General features: G+C 42.4%; 1 protein-coding gene across 1 annotated transcript in view; it reads left to right on the top strand.

The window, feature by feature from the left end:
• Positions 1-17,808: 17,808 nt before the first annotated feature.
• Positions 17,809-27,219, top strand: part of ADAM23 (ADAM metallopeptidase domain 23) — a 172,574-nt gene continuing 163,163 nt past the window's right edge. Inside the window, exons 1-2 of the mRNA XM_060106751.1 lie at positions 17,809-18,022; positions 19,139-19,356. Of these exons, the coding sequence (XP_059962734.1) occupies positions 17,809-18,022; positions 19,139-19,356 (432 nt within the window). The remainder of the gene's footprint in view (positions 18,023-19,138; positions 19,357-27,219) is intronic.

Raw genomic sequence — 27,219 nt, 5'->3', positions numbered from 1 at the left:
TGACATTAGACTAATGTTTTAGGACTATTTTAGGACTAATCATCTGTTGTACTCTTACATCTCTCAAGATTGAGCTGAAGTATTACATCCTCTGGGATGCCTTCACCCAAATTAAATCACAACCTTTGTAGAGTGATGTGAAGTTCTCAGGTTTATAGCAGCCAAGTTATGCAAAAAAGTTTCAGATGTTGTATTCATAGAACAAGTGATTTGTTAAATCAAACAGCAATTCAAAGTATTTAGCAATGGGCTGAAAACATCAACTTTGTCATTTTTAGTTTCTGTTTTTCATCATGAATATGAAAAATAGGTGAATTTCTCTATGTAGATGCCTCTTTTTATAGTTGCTTAAATTCATATAATCATATCTTTTTTAGTCAGGGTAGACTAACTGCTAAAACAAACAATCCCAACATTTCAGTGGCTTAACATAATAAAAGTTTGGTTTTTGCTCATGCAATAATTCAACATAGGTGTTCCTGGACAAATAGTTCCTAGGCAGCTCTCCTCTTTCAGTCCTTATGTTCTTAGGGGCTTCTTCATTCTATTGGCAGGTGAGGTGAGAGAGAGAGAGGATTGCACATGAGAGATCTTTATGGTCCGTGTCTGAAAGTGATGTTCTATTTTTCTGCCTGCATTCCGTTGGCCAGAACTCAATCACGTAGCTCCTCATAACTGCAGGGGAGGCTGGGAAATGTAGTTTTGCTATGTGGCCAGCAAAGAGAAAGATTAGATTGCTATGTGTTAGTTGGTGAGCAGCTAGCACCCTCTGTGCCAGTGTCCATCTTTCATTATATTTTACTCCTTTGGCCTCTGACATTTATTTATCTGTATGTGCTTTCTATTTTTTACCTTAATATTAGAGATGTGTGAGTAGAGGGAATAGAGAGAAGTGTTTGGATGGGTTTCAAAGGATCTTCTACTGTATCAATGGACCTTTGTGTTTATGGTAGAGTGAGTGACTGGGGTTATGGCCTCAGGGTGGGATGAGGAGAAGGAGGCTTCTTGGCGAATAGTTTCTCTGATTCACTAAATGCTCCATTAGAAAAAAAAAGTCTTAGTTTAAAACTGATAATTCATTACCAGCTAAAACGCTGCTTTATAGTAATTTTTTAATTCCCAGCACATTAAAATCCAAAGTGATTGGCAGATTGTAGTCTGAAGAACAGAAAAAAAAATAAATTTCACTGTTTGAATGATTTTGCATCTTGATAGCCTCCTTGGGTCCTTTCTGTTTTCACCCTAAATAGCCAGAGTCCTTAGAAACACAGAACTGCTCATTTTCTAGCCCACTAGAGGTAGTGCCAGCCAGTACTTTGATGATTGGGCTTCCTGAGGCTCACAGTGTCAGATTTGTGAAGCGCAAGGAAGGTATTTCAGTAACGGGGCAAAATTCACTTCCAAGGAGGGGGAATGTCAGCCACATTGCTAGTTCATGTCAACATAGATCAGTAGAAGGATAGTCTCCCTGACCATGTGCAGAAGACTGTGTCCTTTTTTTGCTATCTGTCACTAATACAAATGAATCTTAGTAGAACATGTTGAAGATGAAAAAGACAAAAAGGAGACATCATATTTTTTATTGTCTTTATGTTAAACAGTGTCTTGTTTCTAGAAATGCTTTAAATTTGAAAACGGACTTAGCTGGAGTTGTTTGGGATGGACAGGGTACAGAAAATGTCAAAATTTAACTGCCATCCTCAAGTCTACCAGTGACTGCAGACTAGATTATGAAAACAGAGTTGAATGGGGTCTTTTTCAAGCTTACAATGAGTCTGTTTTAGTCTCACTGATATTTTTGCCAAAGATTTTTTTCCTTGCATGCTAATTAGATCCTTCTCTGACTTAGCCTTATTTAATCTTCTACTTTGAAAACTCTTATCAAGTATCGCCTAATGGTTGCATTTAGAATGAAAAAATAAGGAACTTTATTGCTGTTATCAACGTAAAACTAATGCCTACTACTAACTAGCTAGTTTGGGGGCAAGTTACTGAAATTCTCCGGGACTTACTTTTTCTACCTCTGATACATGATGATTCTGAACTAAATATTCTCCGAGGTTCCTTCCATCTGTGGCATTTCCGAATCTTCTGAGGTGAGAAGGAATATGGTGGCTTATATTTTTTAGAGGGCCCAATTAATAGTTCCCCAGTTCTCTAACCAGATTCTGTACAAATCGAAAGAAGGCTGGAGGCCAAAACATCACTCTATTCTGTTGGAGGACTTCTGTCCTCTGTAGGTAGCTCAGTCCCAATAGGAAAAAGGAAAGCTGATCTGCACATGCCCAGTTCATTCACCTCAAATTTACTCAGCAGACAAATCACTTCTGTATCCCAGAGGTGGAGACAGGAAGGGACAGAGAGAAGCCAGGAGCAGAATGCAGTGGGCTTCCACTCCCTTGGAAAGCAGCAGCAGGAATGGAAGAATCATTTTCTGCTAATGATACGTTAGAGCAGAAGATAGAAACTGGGAGATATATATCGGTAACTGTGAGTCAGGTCATGGAGGCTCTTGAAATAAAGGGCAATAGGGAGTCACTGTAGGTACTTGAGAAGGAGCAAGATGAAAACAATTTAAAGAAAAGCACAACTCAGTAATAAATAAATAAAAAAGTTTGGAGAGCAAAGAGGGACTGGATGTTAGAAAAGGAAAGAAGTAATTAAGGCTTAGGCATTTTGTTTTTGGAAGACATACTTCAAGAATGAAAAGGAAATACAGGAACAGGGTTATCCTGTGTTGATCCAGAGGATACAGTTATATAATCGAGAGTGGAAGTTATGCTAATATTGAAAACTTTGGTTCAGTATAAGGAAGAGGTCAGGATTAGAGGTGTTGAAATGTGTATTAGGCTCTCAGTCAGGTTTTTCATAGGGAAAAAGTCTCCACTGTGAGTCACGTCTGGTCTACTTTCATGTTTTCTTTGACTTCAGGCGGTGTTTTAAAACATTTGAATAAGCAGTTAATATTTAGTAATTTTAAAAAGTCACCAAAAGTCTGGATTTCAAGTTCGTCTTGAAATAGCACTACTGGACCTACCTGAAGACAACAGTTGGACAGAGCTCTGTAAGGTCTTCCCCACGTAGACAAGGCGTGTGCTTTACTGTTTGCCACAGTCCTCACCATGCCTTATTGTATGGCATCTACTTTTCTCATTACCTGCCTGGTCCCTATGTAGGCATTTGACTTTTCAACAGTTGTTGTATTGGGAATTTCTACACTGAGAGGGAAAATGAATTCAATAGCTCTTGACTCACAGCTTCTCTGATTCCAAGTTCTTTGGCCATTTATGTATAACTTAATCTCATTTTAAATAAGACCAGTTTCCTCCTGTGATATGCTATTTCATTATCATTTTTTCATCTCATTATTTCATTTTCATTGTCTGGTAATATTTTTTTTTTTTTGCTTTAGAGCAACTATGTGAGGTTTTCAACTGGCATTAAGCATAAAAATGGCGACCAGGATCTGTAGAAAGGTCTGAGTCCACGCAAGTAGGGACGTGGCCAAATTTGCTAGAGGCACTACTTCTCCCTCGCAGTGCTCCATCACTGAGAATGGGGGCTCCCCTGAATACTTGCTGTAGGTGCATTGTCCCAGCTTGCCCTCCCAAGTCACTATTTAACAAGGCCTCACAGCACCCTACGTGGTTCCTGGTTGGCCTATTGGACTGCTAAGCATGGCTTAATTTTTTTTTTTTTTCGGTACGTGGGCCTCTCACTGTTGTGGCCTCTCCCGTTGTGGAGCACAGGCTCCGGACGCGCAGGCTCAGCGACCATGCCTCACGGGCCCAGGCGTTCCACGGCATGTGGGATCTTCCCGGACTGGGGCACGAACCCGTGTCCCCTGCATCGGCAGGTGGACTCTCAACCACTGCGCCACCAGGGAAGCCCAGCATGGCTTAATTTTTGAGAAGTGATTCCAAAGCCATGACACAGTGGTTATATAGTCCATAGTCAGCACAAAGAAACCTGATCCACGAGGAAGTAGATAAGGCAGGGAATGATTCTAGAGAAGCTAGGAAGAGATGCAAAGGATGTCAGGGGATAGAAACAAGGGGAGGCCAGATGGTCAAGGGGGCATCAGGGGCAGAGGAGGGACTGGCAGGAGAGGGACGGAGCAAAGTGTGGGTGCATTACAGAGTGGGTGCAGGAGAAACTTTGTCAAGTAGGGATTCTGGTTACTGTTGTCACCTTTACGGATAATTTGGTTCTGGCCTGGAGGTGGGTTAATTTTGTGTTTGCCTCATCTCATTGACTGACCATGGCTTGTATCTCATTTCTTTATAATTACACAGAGAGCTGATAAATTGATGAACACTTGATATTATGACAAAAGGAAAAGAAACCCTAGATACTAAGGAAAATGTATATTAGTAATGATAAAACCACTACAATACAACATATATATGCAGCACTTTACCTCATAGGGTGGCTTTTAACTCACAAATGTTGCCCCATCTCTGGGATATGTCCCAGAAAATGAAATAGAATATATATTCTTGGGTATCACCAAACTAAAGCCCATGGTCTGTCCCAAGACTCATGCTACAATAAAGCCTCTTTTTCTTCCATGACATAAATATCAAATATCAGAGCCATATGTCAACCTGTTACTTCCCTTTAATAATTTTTTTAAATAAACATTATGTTGATGTTAGAGAAGAACTGGATTGTCAAACCTGCATCTTTATTTATTTATTTGTTTATTTTTTGGCCACACCACGCGGCATGTGCGATATTAATTCCCTGACCAGGGATCAAACCCGTGCCCCCTGCACTGGAAACATGGAATCTTAACTACTGGACCACCAGGGAAGTCCCCTTGCTTTAATAATTTATATCAACCACAAACATTTAACTAAGTGTAAATTCCAAAATATGATAATTGACAAGTTTGCAGTATGTTAGAGTTTATCTAGTGATTGCATGTATACGCCTTTTAAAATTCCTCATAACACTGTGATGAGACATGACTTCCAATCATAAATTGCATGCTCCTGCCACTGTACTGTACTGCCTTTCTGCTGCTCTTAGCAGTTCCTGGTTTTTGCTAAAATGCATTTTCTGTAAGCCCTTCAATATAGCAAATCACCACAAAATGGATTGTGTACTCCCCAAAGAATAATGTTATAATTGAGGGTTGCCTTCTTCACCTAAAACATGAAATACCATATTAAACAAATCAAAGATTAACTACAGTATTTCCTCTTTAAAAGGTAATAAAATTAAGTCCTATAAAATGGAAAGGAACGTTTATATGTGTTGATTACACAAGGGCTCAAATATAGCATAGTTTATATAAAGTTTGGAAAAATTCTAGCTCTCCTTTATCATAAATACCACCCACCTAAAGTGAATATGCTGGTTAAAATAACCATCGATTAAGTGTGCAAGACAGACCTATGTATTTTAATGAAACAGAGTACAAAAATATTCAATGACAGGGTTTTAGGTCCTACATTGCAACTAACCTTTCAGAAACCAACACTCTTGTAGTTTTAGTTTAGCATCAAAGACGAAAATCCATAATTATCTGAAAGGATTATTAAAAATACTCATACATGTTTGTGTGAGGCTGAATTTTTTCATATCCTTTAACCATAATAAATTAAATGCAGAAACAGACATGAAAATCCAACAATCTTCTCAAAAGACCAACAAGAATGCAACTTGCAAAAATGTAAAATGAAAAGAGATCCACTCTTCTCACTACACTATTTTATTTTGGAAATAGTTATTTTTATAAAAATATACTATTTCTTTTGACATGTAATGGGTTATTAATATTATTCTAAAGGAGTAAATAAATATTTTTTAAAACTTAAAAAATGTAACCATCAGTTAAACATTTACTTAGTAATTATTTTCTTGTCATTTTAGACTTAGGAGAACTTTTGTGGTATTATTTTTATGATCTGCATCTTTCAAAAGTTGGGCAGAACAGATGGTTGTTGCATTCTGTTGCAGGTTGGGGTCTCTGGGAAGCAGACTCGAAGATGGAGTTTGGCATACAGGATGTTTTTTATGGAAAGGCATTGGGATCAATGCCCTGTCGAAGGGTGGGGGAGGGAGGCAAAGGGAGGAGAGCTGACCTAAGAGCTGCGTTGGCACACCCCACAGGGGGCTGTGGAGTGAAAATGGCTCATCAGAGTTTTACTGCGTTAGGGTAAATTATGGCTGCCAGATAAAATACAGGACACACAGTTAGATTTGAATTTCAGATTCAAATTCGAATGGGACATACTTCTACTAAAAGATTATTCATTGTTTATCTGAAATTCAAATTTAGCTGGCTGTATTGTATTTTCATCTGCTGCAGCTGGCAGTGCGAGCCAAAATGGGCAGGCTTTTATATCGCTGCCTGTTATTGCATGTGGATCACTCAGGGGATGGTGTGACCCTGAGCACCCCTGGGAATGGCATTACTCTCTGCTACTGAAGCAATCCCTAAAAGGGCTGACATCTAAGGGCTGTCTGCTGACACCACTCCCAGCAGCTGGGGCAACAAGTCCTTTCTTAAGTGGCGTCTGGGCAGCCCAGCTCCATGTCAGTTGCACTACAGGCAGAGCTCCGAGATATTGCGGTTAGGTTTTAGATCACCGCAATAAAGCGAATGTTACAGTAAAGCGAGTCACACGAAGTTTTTTGTTTCGAGTGCATGCTACATCTATTTAAATCACAAAATGTTAAACAAAATTACAAAATGTTAAAAAGCACTAAAGCCCTCCCAGAACATTTAATTTTAACAGATATTATTGCGTACCTTTCAAAATAAAATGTTGTAAAAATACAGGCATACCTCGGAGATATTGTGGGTTCGGTTCCAGACCACCACAACAAAGCGAGTATTGCAGTAAAGCAAGTCACATGAAATTTTTGGCTTCCCGGTGCATATAAAAGCTATGTTTACACTACACTTCAGTCTCTTAAGTGTACAAAAGCACTATGTCAAAAAAAACCCCACCGAACAACATACACAACTTAATTAAAAAATATTTTATTGCTAAAAAAATGTTAACCATCATATCAACCTTCAGCGAGTGGAAATCTTTTTGCTGGTGGAGACTTTTGCCTCGATGTTGATGGCTGCTGAATAATCAGGATGGTGGATGCTGAAGGCTGGGCTGGCTGTGGCAGTTTCTTAAAATAAGGCAATAATGAAGTGTGCCACATCGATGATCTCTTCTTTTCACGAAAAATTTCTCTGTAGCGTGCAGTGCTGTTTGATGGTATTTTACCCACAGTGGAAATTCTTTCAAAATTGGAGTCAATCCTCTCAAATCCTGCTACTGCTTTATCAACTAAGTTTATGTAATATTCTAAATCCTTTGTTGTCATTTCAACAATCTTCACAGCACCTTCACCAGGAGTAGCTTCCATCTCAAGAAACCACTTTCTTTGCTCATCCATAAGAAACAACTTTTCATCCATTAAAGTTTTATCATGAGATTGCAGCAATGCAGTCACATCTTTAGACTCCACTTCTAATTCTAGTTCTCTTGCTATTTCCACCACATCTGCAATTACTTCCTCCAATGAAGTCTTGAACCCCTCAAAGTCATCCTTACAGGTTATAATCAACTTCTTCCAAACCCCTGTTAATGTTAATATTTTGACCTCTTCCCAGGAATCGTCAATATTCTTAATAACTAGAATGGTGAATCTCTTCTAGAAGGATTTCAACTGACTTTGCCTAGATCCATCAGAGGAATCATTGTCTCTAGCAGCTATGGCCTTGTATTTCTCAAATAATAAGACTTGAAAGTCTAAATTACTCCCTGATCCATGGGTTGCAGAATGGATATTGTGTTAGCAGGTATGAAAACAACATTAATCTGTAACCTTGTACATCCCCATAGGAGCTCTTGGTGACTAGGTTCATTGCCAATGAACTGTAAGGAATCTTTTTTTTCTGAGCAGCAGGTCTCAATGGTGGGCCTAAAATATTCAGTAAACTGTGCTGTAAACAGATGTGCTGTCATCCTTTGTTCTCCCATTTGGAGAGCACAAGCAGAGTAGATTTAGGATAATTCTTAAGGGAGTTAGGATCTTTAGAATGGTAAATGGGCATTGGCTTCAGTTAAAGTCACCAGCTGCATTAACCTCTAACAAGAGAGACAGCCTGTCTTTTGAAGCCAAGCATTGACTTCTCTCTAGCTATGAAAGTCCTAGATGGCATATTCTTCCAGTATAAAGCTGTTTCATCTACATTGAAAATCTGTTGTTTAGTGTAGCCACCTTCATTAATTATCTTAGTTAGATCTTCTGGATAACTTGCTGCAGCTTCTACATCAGCACTTTTTAAAAAAATTATTTATTTTTTGGGCTGTGTTGGGTCTTTGTTGCTGCACGTGGGCTTCCTCTAGTTGTGGCTAGTGGGGGCTACTCTTTGTTGTGGTGCGTGGGCTTCTCGTTGTGGTGACTTCTCTTGTTGTGGAGCACAGGCTCTAGGTGTGTGGGCTTCAGTAGTTGTGGCACGTGGGCTCAGTAGTTGTGGCTCACGGGCTCTAGAGCACAGGTTCGGTAGTTGTGGCACATGGGCTGAGTTGCTCCGAGGCATGCGGGATCTTCCTAGACCAGGACTTGAACCCGTGTCCCTTGCATTGGCAGGGGGCTTCTTAACCACTGCGCCACCCGGGAAGTCCCTATATCAGCACTTGCTGCTTCACCTTGCACTTTTATGTTATGGAGATGTCTTCTTCCCTTAAATCTTATGAACCAACCTCTGCTTGCTTCAAACTCTTCTTCTGCAGTTTCCTTACATCTCTCAGCTTTCACAGAATTAAAGAGAGTAAGAGCCTCTCTTACTTAAAAATGGCACTGATAACTTGCTTGATGCAGAGTTGCCACAAATTTTCGATCTGTAAAAAAATGCCACATCTGTGACGCACAATAAAGCGAAGTGCAGTAAAATGAGGTATGCCTGTATCTTGTTGCTAGTGTTGTTGTTTTTAACATTTTGCCATAGCAAACAGAAATACTCCTGGATCATGTCCAATTTATTTATAGGGTTTGTGCATCACAGTTTGGTGTAATTTTGATCATATTTTCTATTTGGTTATCAATATTGTTTTGTTGGCATTTTAAAATAAAGTTGTTTTGTTCAAGGACAGTGAACTCTGCAGTCTGTTTCCCATGTTGGTGTGAAGGAGTGTGTGTGTGTGTGTGTGTGTATGTGTGTGTGTGTTATTGCCAGCTGTGATATGGATAATAAGCTATGTGTGCCGTGATATTTGAAAGTGGGATGTATAGCTATTTAGATATACAAATAGTTTAGATTAGTTTTTCCAAAACTTACTTGTTGATATTGAAATTCTTTCCTTAGTTTTTTTTGGCCAGGTCACACAGCTTCAAAACATTTTGTTTACAGTTTATCTCAGTTCATCCAAACATTTTATTACATGGAAAAACTTCATGTTTTCTGCAATGGCATCTTCAGCATGCAATCTATCTCTCAGATAATTTATCAGAATAACAAACACAAAGTCTTAGAATTGGATTCTGGAGAAGGCTAGAGTTTATCTTTTTCTTCTAGAGAAGTGATTGTCTGTCTCTATCATTTGTTTTCTATCTCCAAGTCACGTCTATATCCATGACATGAATACTCTAATACCATGACAATCTAACAGGAATAATATAGCTAGTTCAGTTTTAATGTATGTGCTGCAATATAGTAAGTGACAAAATTGTGCAAAAGCAAATTATATGATCTAAGGAGCTATGTGTTAGCCATTCTTTTTGCCTCAGAACAACAAAAGGATAAAAATATTTAATGAATGCTGATCAGGGTTTAAGCTTTCTTTGTTATGTCATTAGAAATCTGAACATGCTAATATGCTGGCAAAAGCTAATATTAATTGATAGAGGTAGATTAAAAAATGTTGCTAGTTATAATTATAATTAAACTAAAGTGAATAGGTGGCTATTTTGGTTACTTTAAAATTTAGAAAAAATTAAATTCTCTGGTAAGGGAGGATCCTGGCCCTCTCTTGTGGAATGCTATTTCAATGTAAGAAACAAATATCTGGACCATAATTGGGTTTTGTTTTAGAGTTATACAAATAATTGTATAGAATGGCTGTATTCAAAAGTCTCTAATGTGAAGTAAGGAACATAATTCAGAACATTTTGTGCATGAGTCAATGTGTCTGTGGTTTTAAACAGACAAAAATAAAATTTAAAATTCTATTTATAGCCAAGTGCCATGATTTCAAAATGCTTTTGAAGAAAATTTCAGATCGTTTTAAGTGTTTTGTTTTGAGGCTGTGGCCAAATAAATTATACAGCATCAGTGTTTTTCAGCTCCAGTTTCAAACAAAATAAATTTCTAATTAAGTGTGGAATGGGTAGAGGATAGAATTTTAGTAATTTTTTGGTGAATTTTATTACTACACTTGATAAATTGATAGGGTTTGTGAGTCATTATGTTGTGGTTGGGAGTTTATTCTTTGGAGTTAGGCAAACATGCTTCCTGACCCAGTCCTGCTTCATATGAACCTGGATAAATTATTTGACTTCTACAAGCCTCAGTTCCCTCATCAGTCAAAATGGGATAGTGGCTCCTTCATAGCACTGCATGAGGATTAAATGAGATCATTCAGATAAAGTGCTTAACATGGTATCTAGCACATCTTGCAGGTGCTGCATAAATAATCTTTTCTTCCTCCCCCTTCTCTTTGTTATTATTGTTATTATTTTGTTTGTTATTATTTCCTGTATTCTTTTTCGTTTCTCACCAAATTTGGCACTTCCTAAAACATGATTTAAGATGCTGCAGTTGTTGAATTCTTAGGATATACTGAGGGTATTACAAGAAACTCATTGGATGAGAAAATTGACCCTTGGAAATATTTGAGACACAAAAGACAAGAGAAGTAGGAGAACAATAGGTATTTTATTTGAATGAATTACCTCCAAAGATGTGTGGCACTTCTCTCCATAGTTATGCTGCCAAGCTATGGAACTGGGCTTAGAGGAACTGATGCTGTTGGGACCTAGACCTCGTAGCTATGTCCTTCTTTATCTTTACATAGCACTGTCAAGTGGAAGACCGGAAATGAATTACATTGCAGACTGACCAGGATTTTTGCAAGTCAATTTTTAAAAAACAAACTATTTACAAAGTACAATGGAAAGTACTGGAAAGCCTGGAAGAGGGGTCTCTGAATCCGGTCCCAAGTCACCACAGATTGGTGTGACCTTGGGCAATAAGGTCTGCAACTTTGTTTCTACAACAATGGGTTTGAACTCCTAGATGACTTCAAAGGTAACTTCTGTCTCAAATGTTTTCTAATTCTGTATTTTCTTAGATTTGGCAGCAACTGTACTAAGCTAATTTTTTAAGCTTTCCTCGTTCAGGGTTAACTTGTTATAAAAGCAGAAATAGGGAAGAAGACCTTGGGAACAGTGCAGGACTTGAATTCAGGGTTCCAATTCGAGTTCTTGATGTCTGGCTCTGGTGTGTGATCTTGGGAAATCCCTCTACCTAGTGTATCTTCACTCTGCTTCACATTCAGTTAAACTGGGAGGAATTGTAAAACACTGATGGTGGATTCCAGTCTTGAAGATTCTAAATACTCAGCCTTCAATAGATTGTTAAAGCTTTCCAGGTGATTAGAATGTGCAGCCAGGATTGAGGGTCACTGCAGAAACCAGGGGGCCTTAGTGTCCTTGCATCCAAGATGGAGCTCCTAAAAAGAACAGCAATAACTGTCTTCCCTGTGTGACAGCATTGAAGATCTAATAAAATAAAACAGATAAAAAGCACTTTGCGGTGTGTAAACGCATAGTAATGATTAAAGCAGGCTTTATTAAAGGGTTTAACTATTGTTATGCAAATGCTAGGGATTAGCACTAGTATATTAATTCTGCTGATGGGATTCTAACCTTTTATATAAAATTTACTTGCAGTCTCTAAAAGTAGTTGAGGACTTTCTTCCCCAATTAGTACATGGCAATTTACTTCTGCAGAAACTCCAAGTGCTGCTCTGTGACCCAGAGAGGGTTAATAATGATGTGTTGCCTCAGTGATTATTCTCAATAAACACAATTCTTCCAAGTTTTGCATAGCATAGATCATCACCACAAGTCATCACGACATGCTTGTTTATCCCTTTGTACTACAGCTTATAAGTGCACCAAACTGGGATAAACTAGCCAAATGTTTGCATAGTGGGGAGAAAAATCAGCTGTTTTAAAAATGTATCCTGTTCCTACTTAACCTTCGTTTAACATAATATCCCTTAAGAATTAAATTTTACGTGTCTCCAGTGGTTATCTTTCTTCAGATATTTTCACGCTTTGACACTATGACACATTTTTGTCTGTTCAACTATTCATTTAGAAATATGTCAGACTTCCCTGGTGGTGCACTGGTTAAGAATCCTCCTGCCAATGCAGGGGACATGGGTTCGAGCCCTGGTCTGGGAAGATCCCACATTCCATGGAGCAACTAAGCCCGTGTGCCACAACTACGAGCCTGCGTTCTAGAGCCCGCGAGCCACAACTACTGAGCCCGTGAGCCACAACTACTGAAGCCTGTGCACCTAGAGCCCGTGCTCCGCAACAAGAGAAGCCACCGCAATGAGAAGCCCGCGCACTGCAGTGAAGAGTAGCCGCCGCTCGCTGCAACTAGAGAAAGCCCGTGTGCAGCAACGAAGACTCAATGTGGCCAAAAAAAAAAAAAGAAATATGTCTGTGACCATTGCAGTTTTGGTAATAAATACTTTTGCTTTACTCAGTAGTGTTGAGTAAAGTCACACCTTGACTTCTGAAATTGGCCCACTGCTGTCTGTCCCTCAGAATGTATTTAACATAGACTTGCAGACTTATTTTTCAAGAACTTCAAGGCTGCCTGTTCAGCTCTGATACTGGCTGCCTTGCAGCCACTCTTCAGGATTGAGTTTGAGGAACACAAACGCAGGGCACTTATAGTGATGGGCTCCAGGAAGGGCTGTCACTGGGTGTGTTACTCCATCCTCTGACCTGTCATGACTGTAGCCTTCATTCAGCATCTCTCTGCTCACCAGAAAATACATCTTGGCAAAAAAAAAAAAAAAAAAAAAAAAAGTCTGGAATCTTTTCTGTATCTGTATTTTTTTGGCAAATGATTTCTGACATTTCCCTCTGTTGTCTAAGTCTGGAAATGAGCTCGAAATGGAGGAATGCTTCTTTCTTTAGGAATCCCTTCAAGTGCTGAATGTTATTAAGAAATAAACAATTACTGATTAAACAAATAGTAAAGTTCAGTGAAGAGCTAGCTCTTTTGGAGTTAGAGCTATGTATACTGTTGCACATGCTTTTCTGCTCACAAGCATATTAATGCAGTTGATAAAAAAGTTTAACCTTAAGTCAATATAAATATATATATATAGTTAAAAATGGTAGATTGACAAACTAGGGCCTGCAGGCTGCATGATTTTTACATTTTTTAAAGTGTAAAAAAATTACCAAGAATATGCGTCAGAAACCATATGGCACACAAGGTCTAAAATATTTACTATATGATTCTTTAGAGAAAATGTTTGCTGACCCCAGAACAATGTGGAAAGTACAAATAATAGAGCTCACTTATTTTTGGCTTTTACCAAAAAGTACGCTGTCTTGTGTTGAGAAGCCGGAGCTGGGGGACTGAACGAAGAACATGCAGATTATGACCCGCTGAAAGGTTGGGGCGGGGTGGGGGGCGCACAAGTCACCCACATGGGCAGGCAGGTAGCCCTCTCAGCATCCGAGATCCCACTTTGGTGAAGTGTAATCCATAGGGTCATTTGGATTGAAGGCACAGTTTCAATACACCCACACAAAGGAAGCAGAGTCACAAGACTTATTACTTACAGATCCCAGAAGCTGGGGGTGGGAAGTCATGAGCTGGGGGAAGGGCAATCCTCTGACCCAGGTCACCAGTGAGCAGGGGATAAAGAGGGCAGCAAGCAACTATCACTTATAAGGTTGGGGCGGAGGTCACTGACTTTTCACGGGCTTAACTCTAAGTAGCTATGTGAAGAGGTGCCCAGGAAAAGCACAATGCGCACTTGAGGCAGGAATCCTAAAGTCACGTCCTTATCCAAATTGTTCAGACCCTTGAGTGTGAGCAGGGTAATCATACTGTAAAATGCCTACGCAGCAAGTCAGAGAAACAAAAGTTGTTTTTCTCATCCCACTTTTTCCCTTGGAGGCATTAATTTTCACTTGTAAAATCAGTCTTCACAGCCAGTCTAAAAAGAGAATGAAGAACCTCCTCTAGCAGAGTCTGTAACGGAATTCTCTGCTCCCAGCCAGCTCTCTGGATGGAGCTGCCCTGGAATCAGAGCTGCCGCCCTTTGACCCTTGTTGGTGCAGTTGCTCTCACTCCCCCAGACCACTCCTCAGCATCATCGCCATCCACCAATTTGCTGCACCCCTTCTTTGACCTTGGCTTTTTGGTCAAATGATTTTTCCATTCTAATTGCTGTTGTGAAGCTGCTTTGCTACATTGCCCTACTTTTTCACCTGCTTTCATCTTCCAAGGCCCCTCTTCTGTGATCCTTTGTTCTACCTTCTCTCCCAGAATTTCAGCCCTGTTGAGGCAGATGCCTTCCAAATCTAATATTTCTACCCTTTTACTTGCTCTTGTGCAGGCCCAGTTTCCTCACTGGTTTCAAGGCAGGTCCGGTCTGCCACCTGCAACAAACGAAAGCAGAGAGAGGACTTCTGGTGTCTTCCCTCACCGGCCCAGCTGAACCACTCTTGGGAGCAGCACAGCTACCCTTTGTGGACGCTGCTTGCATACACCCTTCCTTGTGTTCAGTTAGTATCCACATTGCTTGCTGTAATTTTCTTCCCATGGACCTTCTGACCACTTCCTTTCACCTACGACTACAGCAGTTTTTCGCATCTACTAAGTTCACCAGGCCACTCCAATGGTCCCTGATGCTCTTGGGATCCAGCACACACGTCTAACCAGAGCTATTACAGCACCCAAACTTCTGGTACATTCCTCCCTTCATTCCACTCCAGCTTGCTGAATCCCTCCCTCCTACCTGTGAGTGCCCCTCTACCCAATACACATTTATCAAATGCTCACTCCATTCTGGGTACTATGCTAGGCTCTACAGATCAGGGATGAATGACACACAGCTTAAGACTCAGTGTTTTTTGACAGGGGAGAGATGATATGCACAGACATGAATATAGAGCAAAGCAGTAGATGATGATGGACAAAATTTCTAAATATTATAAGCACAGAGGACACTATTTAGAACCAGACTCTCTAACAATAAACATTCCAAGCTACATAATGAGACTATGACTAAATCGAACAAATTAACTGCTTAAAGAATATTTGATTCTGTTCTTAACCTCCCCTTAAATATATGGTTTAAGGGCCAAACTTCTAGTACATTCTTTTCTGAGTGATTTACTCCTTCTCTGACTCACTGTCTCATTTACTAATACATTATCTAGGCTCCGGTCGAGTCTGTAAACATTAAAGTTCTGTAAATAAATGCAGTTTTTGGATTACAGTGCAAAAGACAACATTTTTTTTTTTTTTTTTTTTTTTTTGCAAATACTTCTGCTCCTTACTAGAAATGGAATTCAGTCCTTATTCTGTTTCCCAAGTGCATGGGATGGTGGCTGCTGACCGGTCGGTATGCAGGTGGTCTGAGTAACTGATGGCTTTATTTATTGGAAGAGGCTTTGAGAGGTTGTTACTCAATTGTAAGAGATGCCTTTTAAAGAACTTTGCATCTGGGCATCTTTTGCCTTTCATCTCCTTTTCCCTTCTCATTCCTTGTCCACCTCCTTTTCCCCACAAGCTCTTTTCCAGGATTATATCATTATATCAAGTATAAATTGGGAAAACCTAGCCAGGACATGCTTGTCTTGAGGGAGACGCCCCCAAGAGCACTGAGCTGCAAGTAGGAACGATGGGGAGGTGGGCATGTTCACGTTTGCCCCACGTGCCTCCTGCTACTGGTACCACCGCTGGTCTATTCATTCATGACATATTTTGAGAGACTTCTCTGTGCCACAAACACCACGCTAGCTTCTAGGGACACAAACTGAGCCAAAAGGAAAACTGTTGCCGCCCACATTTGGGGGAGGCAGCATCAATGACAAGTTCACATTAATGAATGTGTGATAACAGATTGATATCCTAGCTCTGATACAAAGAGGAAGAGCTAATATTAGTGTTTAATTCTCTAACAGTTCTGAGATCTCCGGCCTCTGTGTGTGTGAGTCTGTCTCGTCTCTCTCTCTTCTCCTTCCCTCTGTTAACTGGGGGTGGAGAAGACAGCTAACAACACCGAGTCCTGTCATTGCTGTGGTGCATTATACCCACATCCTTTCTCTTTATTGTGAGATTCTTGATCCCCCAAAGTAGACAGTATTGTCTCCATTTTAAATACACATAACGGAGAAAGACAACACTGTTATTACTCAGACTGTCACTGGGAGGGCGAACAAATGAATGCTTGCATTATGGGAGTTTGGGGGCAGAAATATGCCACAGGCCCTAATGTGAAACCATCGTATTTAGTTGCTGCTGATCCACCCAATTCAGGGATTCTTTTTTTCTTCATTTTTTACAGCAGTGAGAGAAAAATCTTTCTTTCTCTGCACAAGTCAGGACCAGATCTCAAAATCTGCAATGTGCCCTCTCCGATGCACGCCCGCCCACCGGCTTGACAAATGCTGGATTTCCCATGATAGCTGCCACACACTCGGTTTCTCATCTCCCTGTTTCTTCCCCGCCAGAATTTCTAAATCCTTCTGGAACACGTCCAGTCATCCTTTCTGAACTTTTGAGCTCCATCTGCTTTCCGCAAAGGCCCTGGGCACAAGCCCGGGCGACAGAGGCCCCGGGCGACAGAGTCCAGGGCGGAGGGCCCAGCTCGGGGGATCCCTGCACCTGAGCTCTGCAAGGCCGCAGGGCGTCATCTGGCCAGCGAGCCCGCCACGCGCCAAAGTGCTTCCCAGCCCTCGTTCCCCGCGCTGCCCGCGAACTGAATGAGGAGCAGTGCTATTTTTACCTCCCCGGCTGCAATCCTTTATATATCAATATATTTGCAGGAAGGAAATAAATAAAGGATTAAGAGGGAAATGCTTGGCCTAAGTTTTACGCGAGAAGGTGGCGGTTGGAACAGGAGGGGATATGTAAGGTCTGGGGTGGTGGAAAAGGCAGGCCGATTTCTCTGGCTGGCTGTTTCCTCCAGATCATTCTGTCCTGGAAATCCCCACACTCTTCTTTCTTCCCCTCTGGCTAATCCCTGACTGCCAGCTTCCTCTCTCCCCCGCCCCCAACTCTGGAGGTGCCACCGTCACCTCTGATGCTGCATCACTCTGCTCCCTTTTTTTCCCTCTCTCCTTTCTCTTCCACAATAAAGCATGCGCAGTGCGTCCCGTGCCAGGCAACAGCATCAGCATCAGGACGCGAAGCCGCGCTCGGGCGCGCTCTCGAGGGCGGGGCGCACGCCCGCGTCGCTCGCTCCCGCTCGCCGCCTCAGCATCCTCGGCCCCAGCGGCAGCCCCCGCAGTCACTGGAGCTGCCGCGCCCGCCGCAGGGAGGGAGGAGCATCTGGGGAGGCTCCAAGTTGGCGGAGCGACTGGGACCCCCGGACTCTTCAGCAGCCACCCCGGAAGGGGCTGAGAGGCGAGCAGGGCAGGGGGGCGCCGCCCAGCCCCTAGCCCCGAGCTCCGACCCCCTTGTCCGCGGCCGCACCATGCGCGCCGAGCCGGCGTGACCGGCTCCGCCCGCAACCTTGCCCGCAGCCTAGCCCGGCGCTCTCGCTGGCCACACCGAGCGGCGCCCGGGAGCTATGAGCCATGAAGCCACCCGGCAACAGCTCCGGGCGGCCGCCCGTGGAGGGCTGCAGCCTCCCCAGAGCCTCCAGCTGCTCCCGCGGCGGCCCCGCCGGCCCGGCGCCCATCCGCGCCCCGGCCCGCGCGCCGCCCTGCCGCCTGCTCCTCGCACTTCTCCTGCTGCCTCCACTCGCCGCCTCATCCCGGCCCCGCGCCTGGCGGGCTGCTGCACCCAGCGGTGGGTATGGCCCAGGTGCCCTTTGCATTGCCTTGTCCACGGGGCCCTGCAGAGGAGAGCGAAGGGCACGCGGGTCCGTGCGCTCCGGACACGTCCAGGGCTCGGCCTTTCCGAGCCCCTCTCTGCCTGTCCACCTCTCTCATTCCCAAACCGGCGTTCATTCCAGTTCACTTTTTGAAGTCCATTTTTCTGTTGCATTCACTAAATTACTGCCGGTTCCACTGGAAGGTATTCAGTGGATGCGGGGTCCCTAACTGATCTCTGTGCAACTTGGGGAAACCGGTGGATGGGGAATGCAGCGAGGGAGCAAGTTTTTTCTTGGGTGGTGGAGCCTGAACGTGAGTGCGGGAGGATGTGATGAGAATAGTGGTAATGTGTTTCCTCAAATTGCCTAGTGGGTTTATTCACTGCTGTTGGAATTAAGGTGGGGGAGGGAAACTTCAGGGATATAAACCTTTGGCTTGTAATTTCTCAAAATGCTTGTCATTATAATGAACAATGAAGATAAAATGATGTTCAATACATTGATGATTGGACATCAGTGACAGCAGATAGCTGGCCATAGGCAGGAAAATAAAAAGAAATTGGAAAGCTGCCAGCATCTGCATCCCTCTGTGGCAAAAGATTTTTGCTCATCTCAAAGTTAAAAGAAAAGGGAATTGTCCATTTTGTTAAATGAATCGGTTAACATCCCGTGTTCATGAGTTCAGCACTCAAGTTATCTGTGGAGCGTTCTTAGCTCTCAGGTGGGATACTCTTTGTCCTGGTCCCACTGAGCTTCTGTAGACTCCCAAGGTGGGGAGGTGAGGGGCAGAATCCCTGAGCTTGTTCGTTTAATGACCCTTCCTTCAAGTCCATTCCCCCTCAGCCCCACCACCAGACTTAGAAGTATAGATTTAAGACTATAAACAGTACATTGTTGTATAAGCCTTATTGGCTGATAACCTATCCAGGCCATTTCATTGTTGCAATAACTTGCTTTCCTGTGTCTCTATGCCTTACCTGCTTAAAAGTAGAAAACTTTGTTTTGGCAATTAATGGAAAAATGCATTTTAGTACTTATGTATTTATAGGGTATGTGTGTGTTTGTGTATGTTTGTGTCCCCCCCCACCCAGCTCCGCATTGGAATGAAACTGCAGTAAACAATTTGGGAGTCCTGGCAGATGAAGACAACATATTACAACAGAATAGCAGCAGTAATAGCAGTTACAGCAATGCAATGCAGAAGGAAATCACACTGCCTTCAAGACTCATATATTACATCAACCAAGACTCGGAAAGCCCTTACCATGTTCTTGACACGAAGGCAAGACACCAGCAAAAACATAACAAGGTAGGCAGGGTCTGGGTATGCAAAAGTGGCTGCCATGAAGAGTTAGTTGTCCTTTGATTAGATTTTCTGCCAGAATCTGATTTCACAAATGTTACTGCAGCATTTTATTAGGAAACCAATTAATATTATGATAGGGGAGAAACTGGAGGGAATTAACCTGGGATCTACTGCGATAGGGTTGCTGTTTGTCTTTCCTCTCTGACACTAAACTGGAATTGGAATTTTCTTATCGCCTTATAAGTTTAACAGCTGAAATGTGGTCCAGTTTTCTTGTAGGTGCATTGAACACTGAACAGTAGTTAAGCGAACATGTTTATGGTCCTGACTTTTATCTGTGAGGCTTTATGTAAGGGTGCAGTATTCTACCTCCCATGAAGAAAACTGCTTTCAATCTGCACCCAGAAAATTGCTATAAAAAGCTGTTGGGCTGCAGATTCCCTATCAGTCTTTCACTTAGAAATTGAGTGGTTAAGTTTAAACAGCCTCTTTCTTTCTTTAGTTGGTTAGTAGGAAAAAAAATACTTTTTGGGGGGTTATATTTTCAGTAGGTAAACAATATGACATTTTAAAAGATTATGGTGAATATAAACAAACAATTTATATAATATAGAGACCAGTTTTGGTCAGCACAATCCTTCAAGACTTTATCTGCATTCATTGTGAACAGTAGCTTTACTTGCAGATTGGTTCAGAAAGTGTCACTGATTTTTAAAAAGGCATTCAGTGGAAGATGAAGGTGCTTAATATCCAGAGAGTTCAAGGGATCTTTTTTTTTCCTGCTTACTAGTCATTATTATTATTTTTTTTTTTCTTTTTGCGGTATGCGGGCCTCTCACTGTTGTGGCCTCTCCCGTTGCGGAGCACAGGCTCCGGATGCGCAGGCCCAGCGGCCATGGCTCACGGGCCCAGCCGCTCCGCGGCATATGGGATCCTCCCAGACCGGGGCACGAACCCGTATCCCCTGCATCGGCAGGCGGACTCTTAACCACTGCGCCACCAGGGAGGCCCACTAGTCATTATTTGAGTTAATAAAATTTTGGACCCCAAGCAGATGTCCACAATGGGTTATCAGTGCCTCTTTTCTTTATTAGGAGCAGAAAATAGAGTCCGTATGTTAAATATTTTACTTTGGACTTGTAGGATAGGAAGAAAACTTTCCTCTACCCTTCTAGGTTCTTCTGGCTGGTCCAAGAATTAAATTGACATGAGACAGGTTAACAGGAGAAAATCAAATTTAATCTCATATGTATACATGTGAGGGTCAGAGGCCCAGCACACCTGAGAGGTTCAGAGACAGAAAGGTAAAATGAGGCGTATATGCCATCCTGAGCTAAGGAATGGCATAGGGGCCTCGGGCTTCCAAGGACAGGAGGGTCATTCATAGGACAATAAAAAGAGCAGATGTTTGGTAATTAGATGTTTGCCCTGCCATATAGATGGGGCCACTTAGATAAAATTTATCTCTAGTAATAACTCTTTTCTGGGAAAAATCCTCAATTTAAGTTCTGCTGGGTAGTTAAGGGAGGGGCAGTATTTTCTCTTGAACCTGCAGGGTCTTGATTGTGCCTTTAGTTCAAAATAATCCTCATGTAAAAGTGACACATTTTGGGGGAGGCTCGTTCTGAGCCCTTACAGATTATACCTGTTCAGTTGAGAACAGTCATTGTCTAAACATCTAGAATTTAAGGAAAGTATCTATGGTTTGCATCATTGTTTTTATTAGTTTTCTAAAATATGGGTAAGTGGTAACAGTATTTATTCGTATTTTACAAATAGGGAGTTAGAAATTTAAGGCCTTCAGGTGACTTTCCCAGGATTGTAAAACAGCTGATGTAAAATTCAAGAGGCCTGAATATTTAATATTTACAAGTCAGGCTTCTGAGAAAATGCTTCCTTCATACCGGATGTTATTGGAAAATTTAACTTTGCTTCACGGTGCTGTGAAGTGGCTGCTACCCGCCTTGGCTGAGATGAAGGGATCTCTTTGCTCATGGCCCTTTTCTGATCTGCTCATATGTAACTGGACGGCTTGACTCCTGGATCCTGTCTACCCGTTTGTCTTGTTGATAGGAGGAGTGGGTGGTGTCTTTAAGGAAGAAGAATCCAAGGTCCTCTTGTTAAAGGCATTGAGGCCCATTTTATGGTTTTTCTACTAATTAATAAGATCCTCTATGGTTAAGTGACAAGCTCTCAAATTCCAGTGCCTTTGCATAAGGTGCTGGAGGAAGAAAAAAAAATGGCCTGAAAGCCTATTTTAAAGAATGCTCAAGCCCTCTCGAGTTTGGACTTGAAGGGAACTTTAGTGAAATTTCTCTAATAACTGAGCTCTCGGTGGCTATGGCTAACTCCTGTCTTCTAGTCTAACCTTACTGGGTTGCTTTTTTTGGTGGGACTTGGTTTGACTACAATATATCTGAATTTTTATGATAGTAAGGTTGTTAAAACTTTACCCACCACTCATGTAGAGGAATGGATTTCTTAGTAGGGTGCACATACTTGCTGGAATGATTTTACCTCTCCACTTCCACCCCCCATAGTGGTTAGGTTTCTTTTATCTTCAAAAAAAATGTTTATGTAGAAATTATATTTGAAAGCATTTTTCTTCTTTTCTTATTAGTTTGATTCAACAAGTATTTGTTGCACATTTCTCATGTGCAAAGTAGTGTGGTAAAGATTCAGAGATAAGAGTTAAGGGGTACAAGGATGGACAAGACAAGGTTGTCCTCCAGGAGACACAAAAATGAGATAAGCAAGATTCTAAAAAGTGCTCTCATACAGGGATAAACAGTGTTCTTCCTGTATGGGTTCCTTGAAATTTCCCTCTGTGTTCTATGATTTCCCTTGCACTTCTGTTTTGAAGCATCTCTTTTTTTTTTTGCGGTACGCGGGCCTCTCACTGTCGTGGCCTCTCCCGTTGCGGAGCACAGGCTCTGGACGCGCAGGCTCAGCGGTCATGGCTCACGGGCCCAGCTGCTCCACGGCATGTGGGATCTTCCCGGACCGGGGCACGAACCCGTGTCCCCTGCATCGGCAGGCGGACTCTCAATCACTGCACCACCAGGGAAGCCCAACCCAAGCACATTTTAATGACTGCCTTAGAAATGCTGAATCACTGTGCCATTCTCCTGGAATCCTAGATTGGGAGGGTAGAGGTGGAGAGGGAAATTCCCAGATATAGGTTATAGGGCAGACCTCCATATTTATTTCATAAGTATTTAAAGTTGAGCAGGTCTTACTACTTTACAGTTGAGAGAGTTAAGATGTTTGTTAACTCTTTCAAAATTGGTAAGTTTAAAAGCAGACTGTGCAAAGCAGGCTCTAATACTAGTGTTTCTGAAAATCTTAAAGTTTTCTTTGTCAAAGATTTTTAAGGAATCTTTTATCTCCAGATAGGGTTATATATAACTTGTTGTCCAAACTGTGACATTTTTTGAGAGTGAAAGTAGGCACGCTTAATAATTATGCCAGGATAATTGGCATAAACCTAGATGGTCCAGAGCAGACTGGGAACATGGTCATCTCAGATCTAAACAGTTATGTTCCTTGATTTTTGGCACTTAACCCAATCAGGTTTCTTTACAGACAGCTTTATTTTCTGATAATTTATTGTAATTTTTTTTTTTTTTTTTTTTTTTTTTTTTTTTTTTGCGGTACGCGGGCCTCTCACTGTTGTGGCCTCTCCCGTTGCGGAGCACAGGCTCCGGACGCGCAGGCCCAGCAGCCATGGCTCACGGGCCCAGATGCTCCACTGCATGTGGGATCCTCCCGGACCGGGGCACGAACCCGTGTCCCCTGCATCGGCAGGCGGACTCTCAACCACTGTGCCACCAGGGAAGCCCTATTGTAATTTTTTTCTTACTAACTAGGAGGTTAATTTACCACCTTGTAGAAGTAATAGGGTCTGAAATGGAAACATTTTGTTTTGCTTTGTTATCAAGACTTATCTTCTTCACCTGTAGAACTTTTACAAGCATAAATGGAATTTTATGATTACTAAACATAAGCATTTTATCAACCTAATTAATTCAATATTTTGATAAAATATACATTTAAAAAGAGGCAGAAACAATTTAGATTAATTAATTAATTCATTCATTCATAGATAATCCTATGAGATCTATTCCTGAGAATGTTAATGAACCTGTGGGGGAAGAAAAATAATTTTTCTTCTACCCTTCCAGGTTCTTGGCTGAGACACACCCTGTAATAAAAGACAGGTTAACAGGAGGAAATTAGAACTTTAACGACATGTATGCCTCCCGTGTACATGGGAGAGACTCAGGAAAGCTGAGTAACTTTGAGATGGCCCAGCCATCAGCTTAAATAACTGTCCAGCTAAAGACAAGATGGTGGGGAGCCAGTGATGGGAGGCTATCAGGAAAAGCACAGTAAATGAGGGTAAGCTTGTTACACAGGTTTAAATCGTTGCCTTTTACGCTGATTATGTGTTTCTGGAGATTTCGAGTATCCTCCTCTTTCTGGTACAGAGAGGGAAACACCCTTACAAATGGAGATTTCTTATAAATATAAATGTCTCTTACAGAAGAGTGACTTCTGCTTGGTTTACAGAGCTGCTCCTGTCTCCACTGCTTCTTAAAAATAATGTTTATGCCAAAGAGGCATATTTTGGGATAGTATACCCTGCTCCCCTTCAAACCTTTTCCTGAAACTTACCTTTAGTCAAAAATTACTTGCCTTTAGTCAAAAACCACTTGCCTTGAATCCTACTTATTTAGATTCTCTTCTCTTGCAGTTGGGAAGGGATGGAAGAGGTACATTATATACAGCACAGGGTTTGGGGAAAGATGAAAGTCATCTCCTTGGACTTGAGATATGGCTCAGTCTTTTGTTACCTTCCCTACTGTGCTGGGGAGTCGGACCTGGTGTATTGAATTAAGAACATACAGATTATGACCTGCTGAACGAGGGGGCACAAACGACCCACACAGGTCGGCAAGTAGCTCCCTCAGCATCCAACCTTCCACTTTGGGGAAGTGCAAACTGCTGGGTCGTTTTGACTGAAGACACAGTTTCAATACACCCACACAAAAGAAGTTGAGTCACAAGATTTATTATTCACAGATCCCAGAAAAGTTTGAGGAGAGGGGTGGGAAGGACATTCCTTTGTCCCAGGTCACCAATAAGCAGAAGATAGAGAGGGTAGCAAGCATCTATCACTTATAAGGTGGTTGGGTCAGAGGTCACTAACTTTTCACAGGCTTAACTCTAAGTGATTATTTTAAAAGGCATCTGGGGAAAGCAAAGAGGGACTTATGGTAGGAATCCCAAAGTGCAGTCCTTATCTAAATGTCCAGACTCTAGGTGTGAGCAGGGTTTCCAATCTGTAAAATGTCTCGGCAGCAACTCAGAAAAACAAAAGTTGTTTTTTTCATCACACCTATTCCCACCAACCCAGGCTGAAGAGAGAGAAGAGAGAAGTTTAAGTAAATTTAGATCACGATGATTATCATCACTTCCTACTCTGCTTCAGGACAAAGCTGGTTCCCCGTTTCTTGACCATCCAGAAGCCAGCTGCTCCACTGCTCTCAGTGTGGATCAGCAGAAAGAAATACTGGGTCCTTTGAACTGGGCGTGTGACAACTATTAGTTTATTTGGTAATACAAACTTTGGTATTGGCCTCAGCGGCCTTCCCAAGTTTTCTAGGTCTCCCTAAGCAGTCATTACAGAATTGTAGTACGTAGAATTCAGGCTTGTAATGGTTTTCCTTGTAATGCCTGGCATATTGTAGGCTGTCAGTAAATATCTGTTGAGTGAATCGATGGTTGAACACTCCTATGTTAGAAAGAGTGCAGTGCTTTCTGTGAAATTTCATGTTGCAATCAAATTGACATTCAAAAGTGCCTTAAGTTGCTGTTAAGCATTTTTGGCGCTGTGACAGAGTGGCAGGAGAGAGAATTTTGGTCTCAAGTTATTCGCACTGCAGAAATCACACTTACACTACCTAAAATCATGAGAATACCTGTATTAACAATTCTTAGATTACCCCTATCAGTGTCACCTACCATTAACATGGGTAATCACAAGCTGACCATGTGGGAGATTTTGTCATTGCTACTGACTAATTCTCAATGGTAGAGCCCAAGGTGTCCACTCCTGTAGTTTCCAGTCAATCAGATTTACATCTGTGAGGCGTTCAGTTCTGTTTGGCAAATACCTGTTTTGAATCAGGCACCGTGCTAGACCCTGGGAAGAGCAAGGAAGAGTAACACTCAGTCCCTACCTTTGCTCGTGACTTGCTGGGCATCAGAAACAAGGCAGCTGGCAGTGTGTGTGTGGCTTCTGTCAGTGCGTTGCTAGTTGTAGGAACAAAGGGCTGTGGGGACTCAGGAAAGTCAAAGAGAACCTCAGAGAGGAAGAAACAATGGAGCTGGCCCTAAAGAGCAATTAGGGGACAAGTTTTCGGGAGGTGGAAAGAGGGTGGAGGGTGGAGGAGGTAGAGAGGGGCCCACAGTCAGCAGGCAAAGGCTCTGCCCTGCTGGAGACAGTGTGGTGAGTGTGAGAAGCGGAAACCCAAGTGTGGGAAATGTAAAAGAATTGGACATCATTGTTACATGCATGGTCAATTTTTTAAAAGTTCCCTTGATTCCTCTAGAAATCCAATACATGTTTGTCAGATGTAGCAGTTGAGAGTTATAATTAGTGTCTTCACAAAGGACAAACAGCTAATAAGTGGCAGACAGGGTCAGGATTCGAACCCAGGTCTTACCCTTTGCAAAAGTCCAGGCTGGAGAGAGACTAGGGTGTGTTGGGTACGGCGGGTGGTGAAGGGGAAAGGCTGTGAAGACTGTGAAGAGATCAAGGGTTTGGATTTATTTTGTATCAAATGTCTCACCTCCTGATGCATCCGGAGGTGAGCACATGACTGAGCATTGATTGAGTGCCAATTCTGTGACTCCTTAGGGAGCTTACCTTTTAGTGGGAGGAGACAGGCCATAAACACAACAGCAACAGCAGCACAAAGATTTCAGGTGTTGACGAGTGCTTGAAGAAGATAAAGTAGCGTACGTGGTGGAGAATGGAGGGTGGGAGGGTTGCTCTTGAAGAATTGGAAGATTGGGTGTATGGCCTTGGGTGAGAGTAACCTACCTACTGTGGTTCCTCTTTAGATGGGGTGGGCGCCTGCTGTTTCAGTGGCCCCCACCTGCACTCCTTGTTGCCAAATGCCACCCGTCCTCATTTCTGTTACTCGCCCAGCTCCTGTAGGCATTTCAGTTTGGACCCTAGTCTTGCGGAGCACAGGCTCTGGACACGCAGGCTCAGCGGCCATGGCTCACGGGCCTAGCCGCTCCGTGGCACGTGGGATCTTCCCGGACCGGGGCATGAACCCGCGTCCCCTGCATCGGCAGGCGGACTCTCAACCACTGCGCCACCAGGGAAGCCCTGGACCCTAGTCTTTGATTCTTCTCTCCCACAAAGTCTGGACTATTTTTGATTGTTTCACCCAGCTGGATTGATCTGATGGCCGCCATGCTTTCCAGCAGTACGTCGTGCTGTCCAAGGTCTTGCTTTAGCATGCATGTGTCCCTACATAACATTTTCTGCTCTTTCTGCTCCTGGGTTGGCTCCTGCCTGCTAACTATATAACTATTTGTGTCATTCTGGCTTCACTTATTCTCAGGTTTTGTTAACAGATTGAGCCACTATCCTTCTCTCTATAGCCAGTCCAAAAATAACAAGTGCATTATTTGCTCAGTGGCTTTGGCTAGGGTTGGTGGCATCATGCAGGCTGAGGGTAAAGACAGGCAGGAAGAGAGCTGTCCTGGCTGCCTTGCTCACTTTTCTCAGTGGTAGTGCTATTTTCCCAGCCACCTAAGAGTGAACCTTGGGAGTCATCGTTGACT

The sequence above is a fragment of the Mesoplodon densirostris genome, chromosome 8, assembly GCF_025265405.1.
Source record: "Mesoplodon densirostris isolate mMesDen1 chromosome 8, mMesDen1 primary haplotype, whole genome shotgun sequence".
Taxonomy (NCBI): Eukaryota; Metazoa; Chordata; class Mammalia; order Artiodactyla; family Ziphiidae; genus Mesoplodon; species Mesoplodon densirostris.
This window is presented reverse-complemented; position numbering and strand designations above follow the sequence as displayed.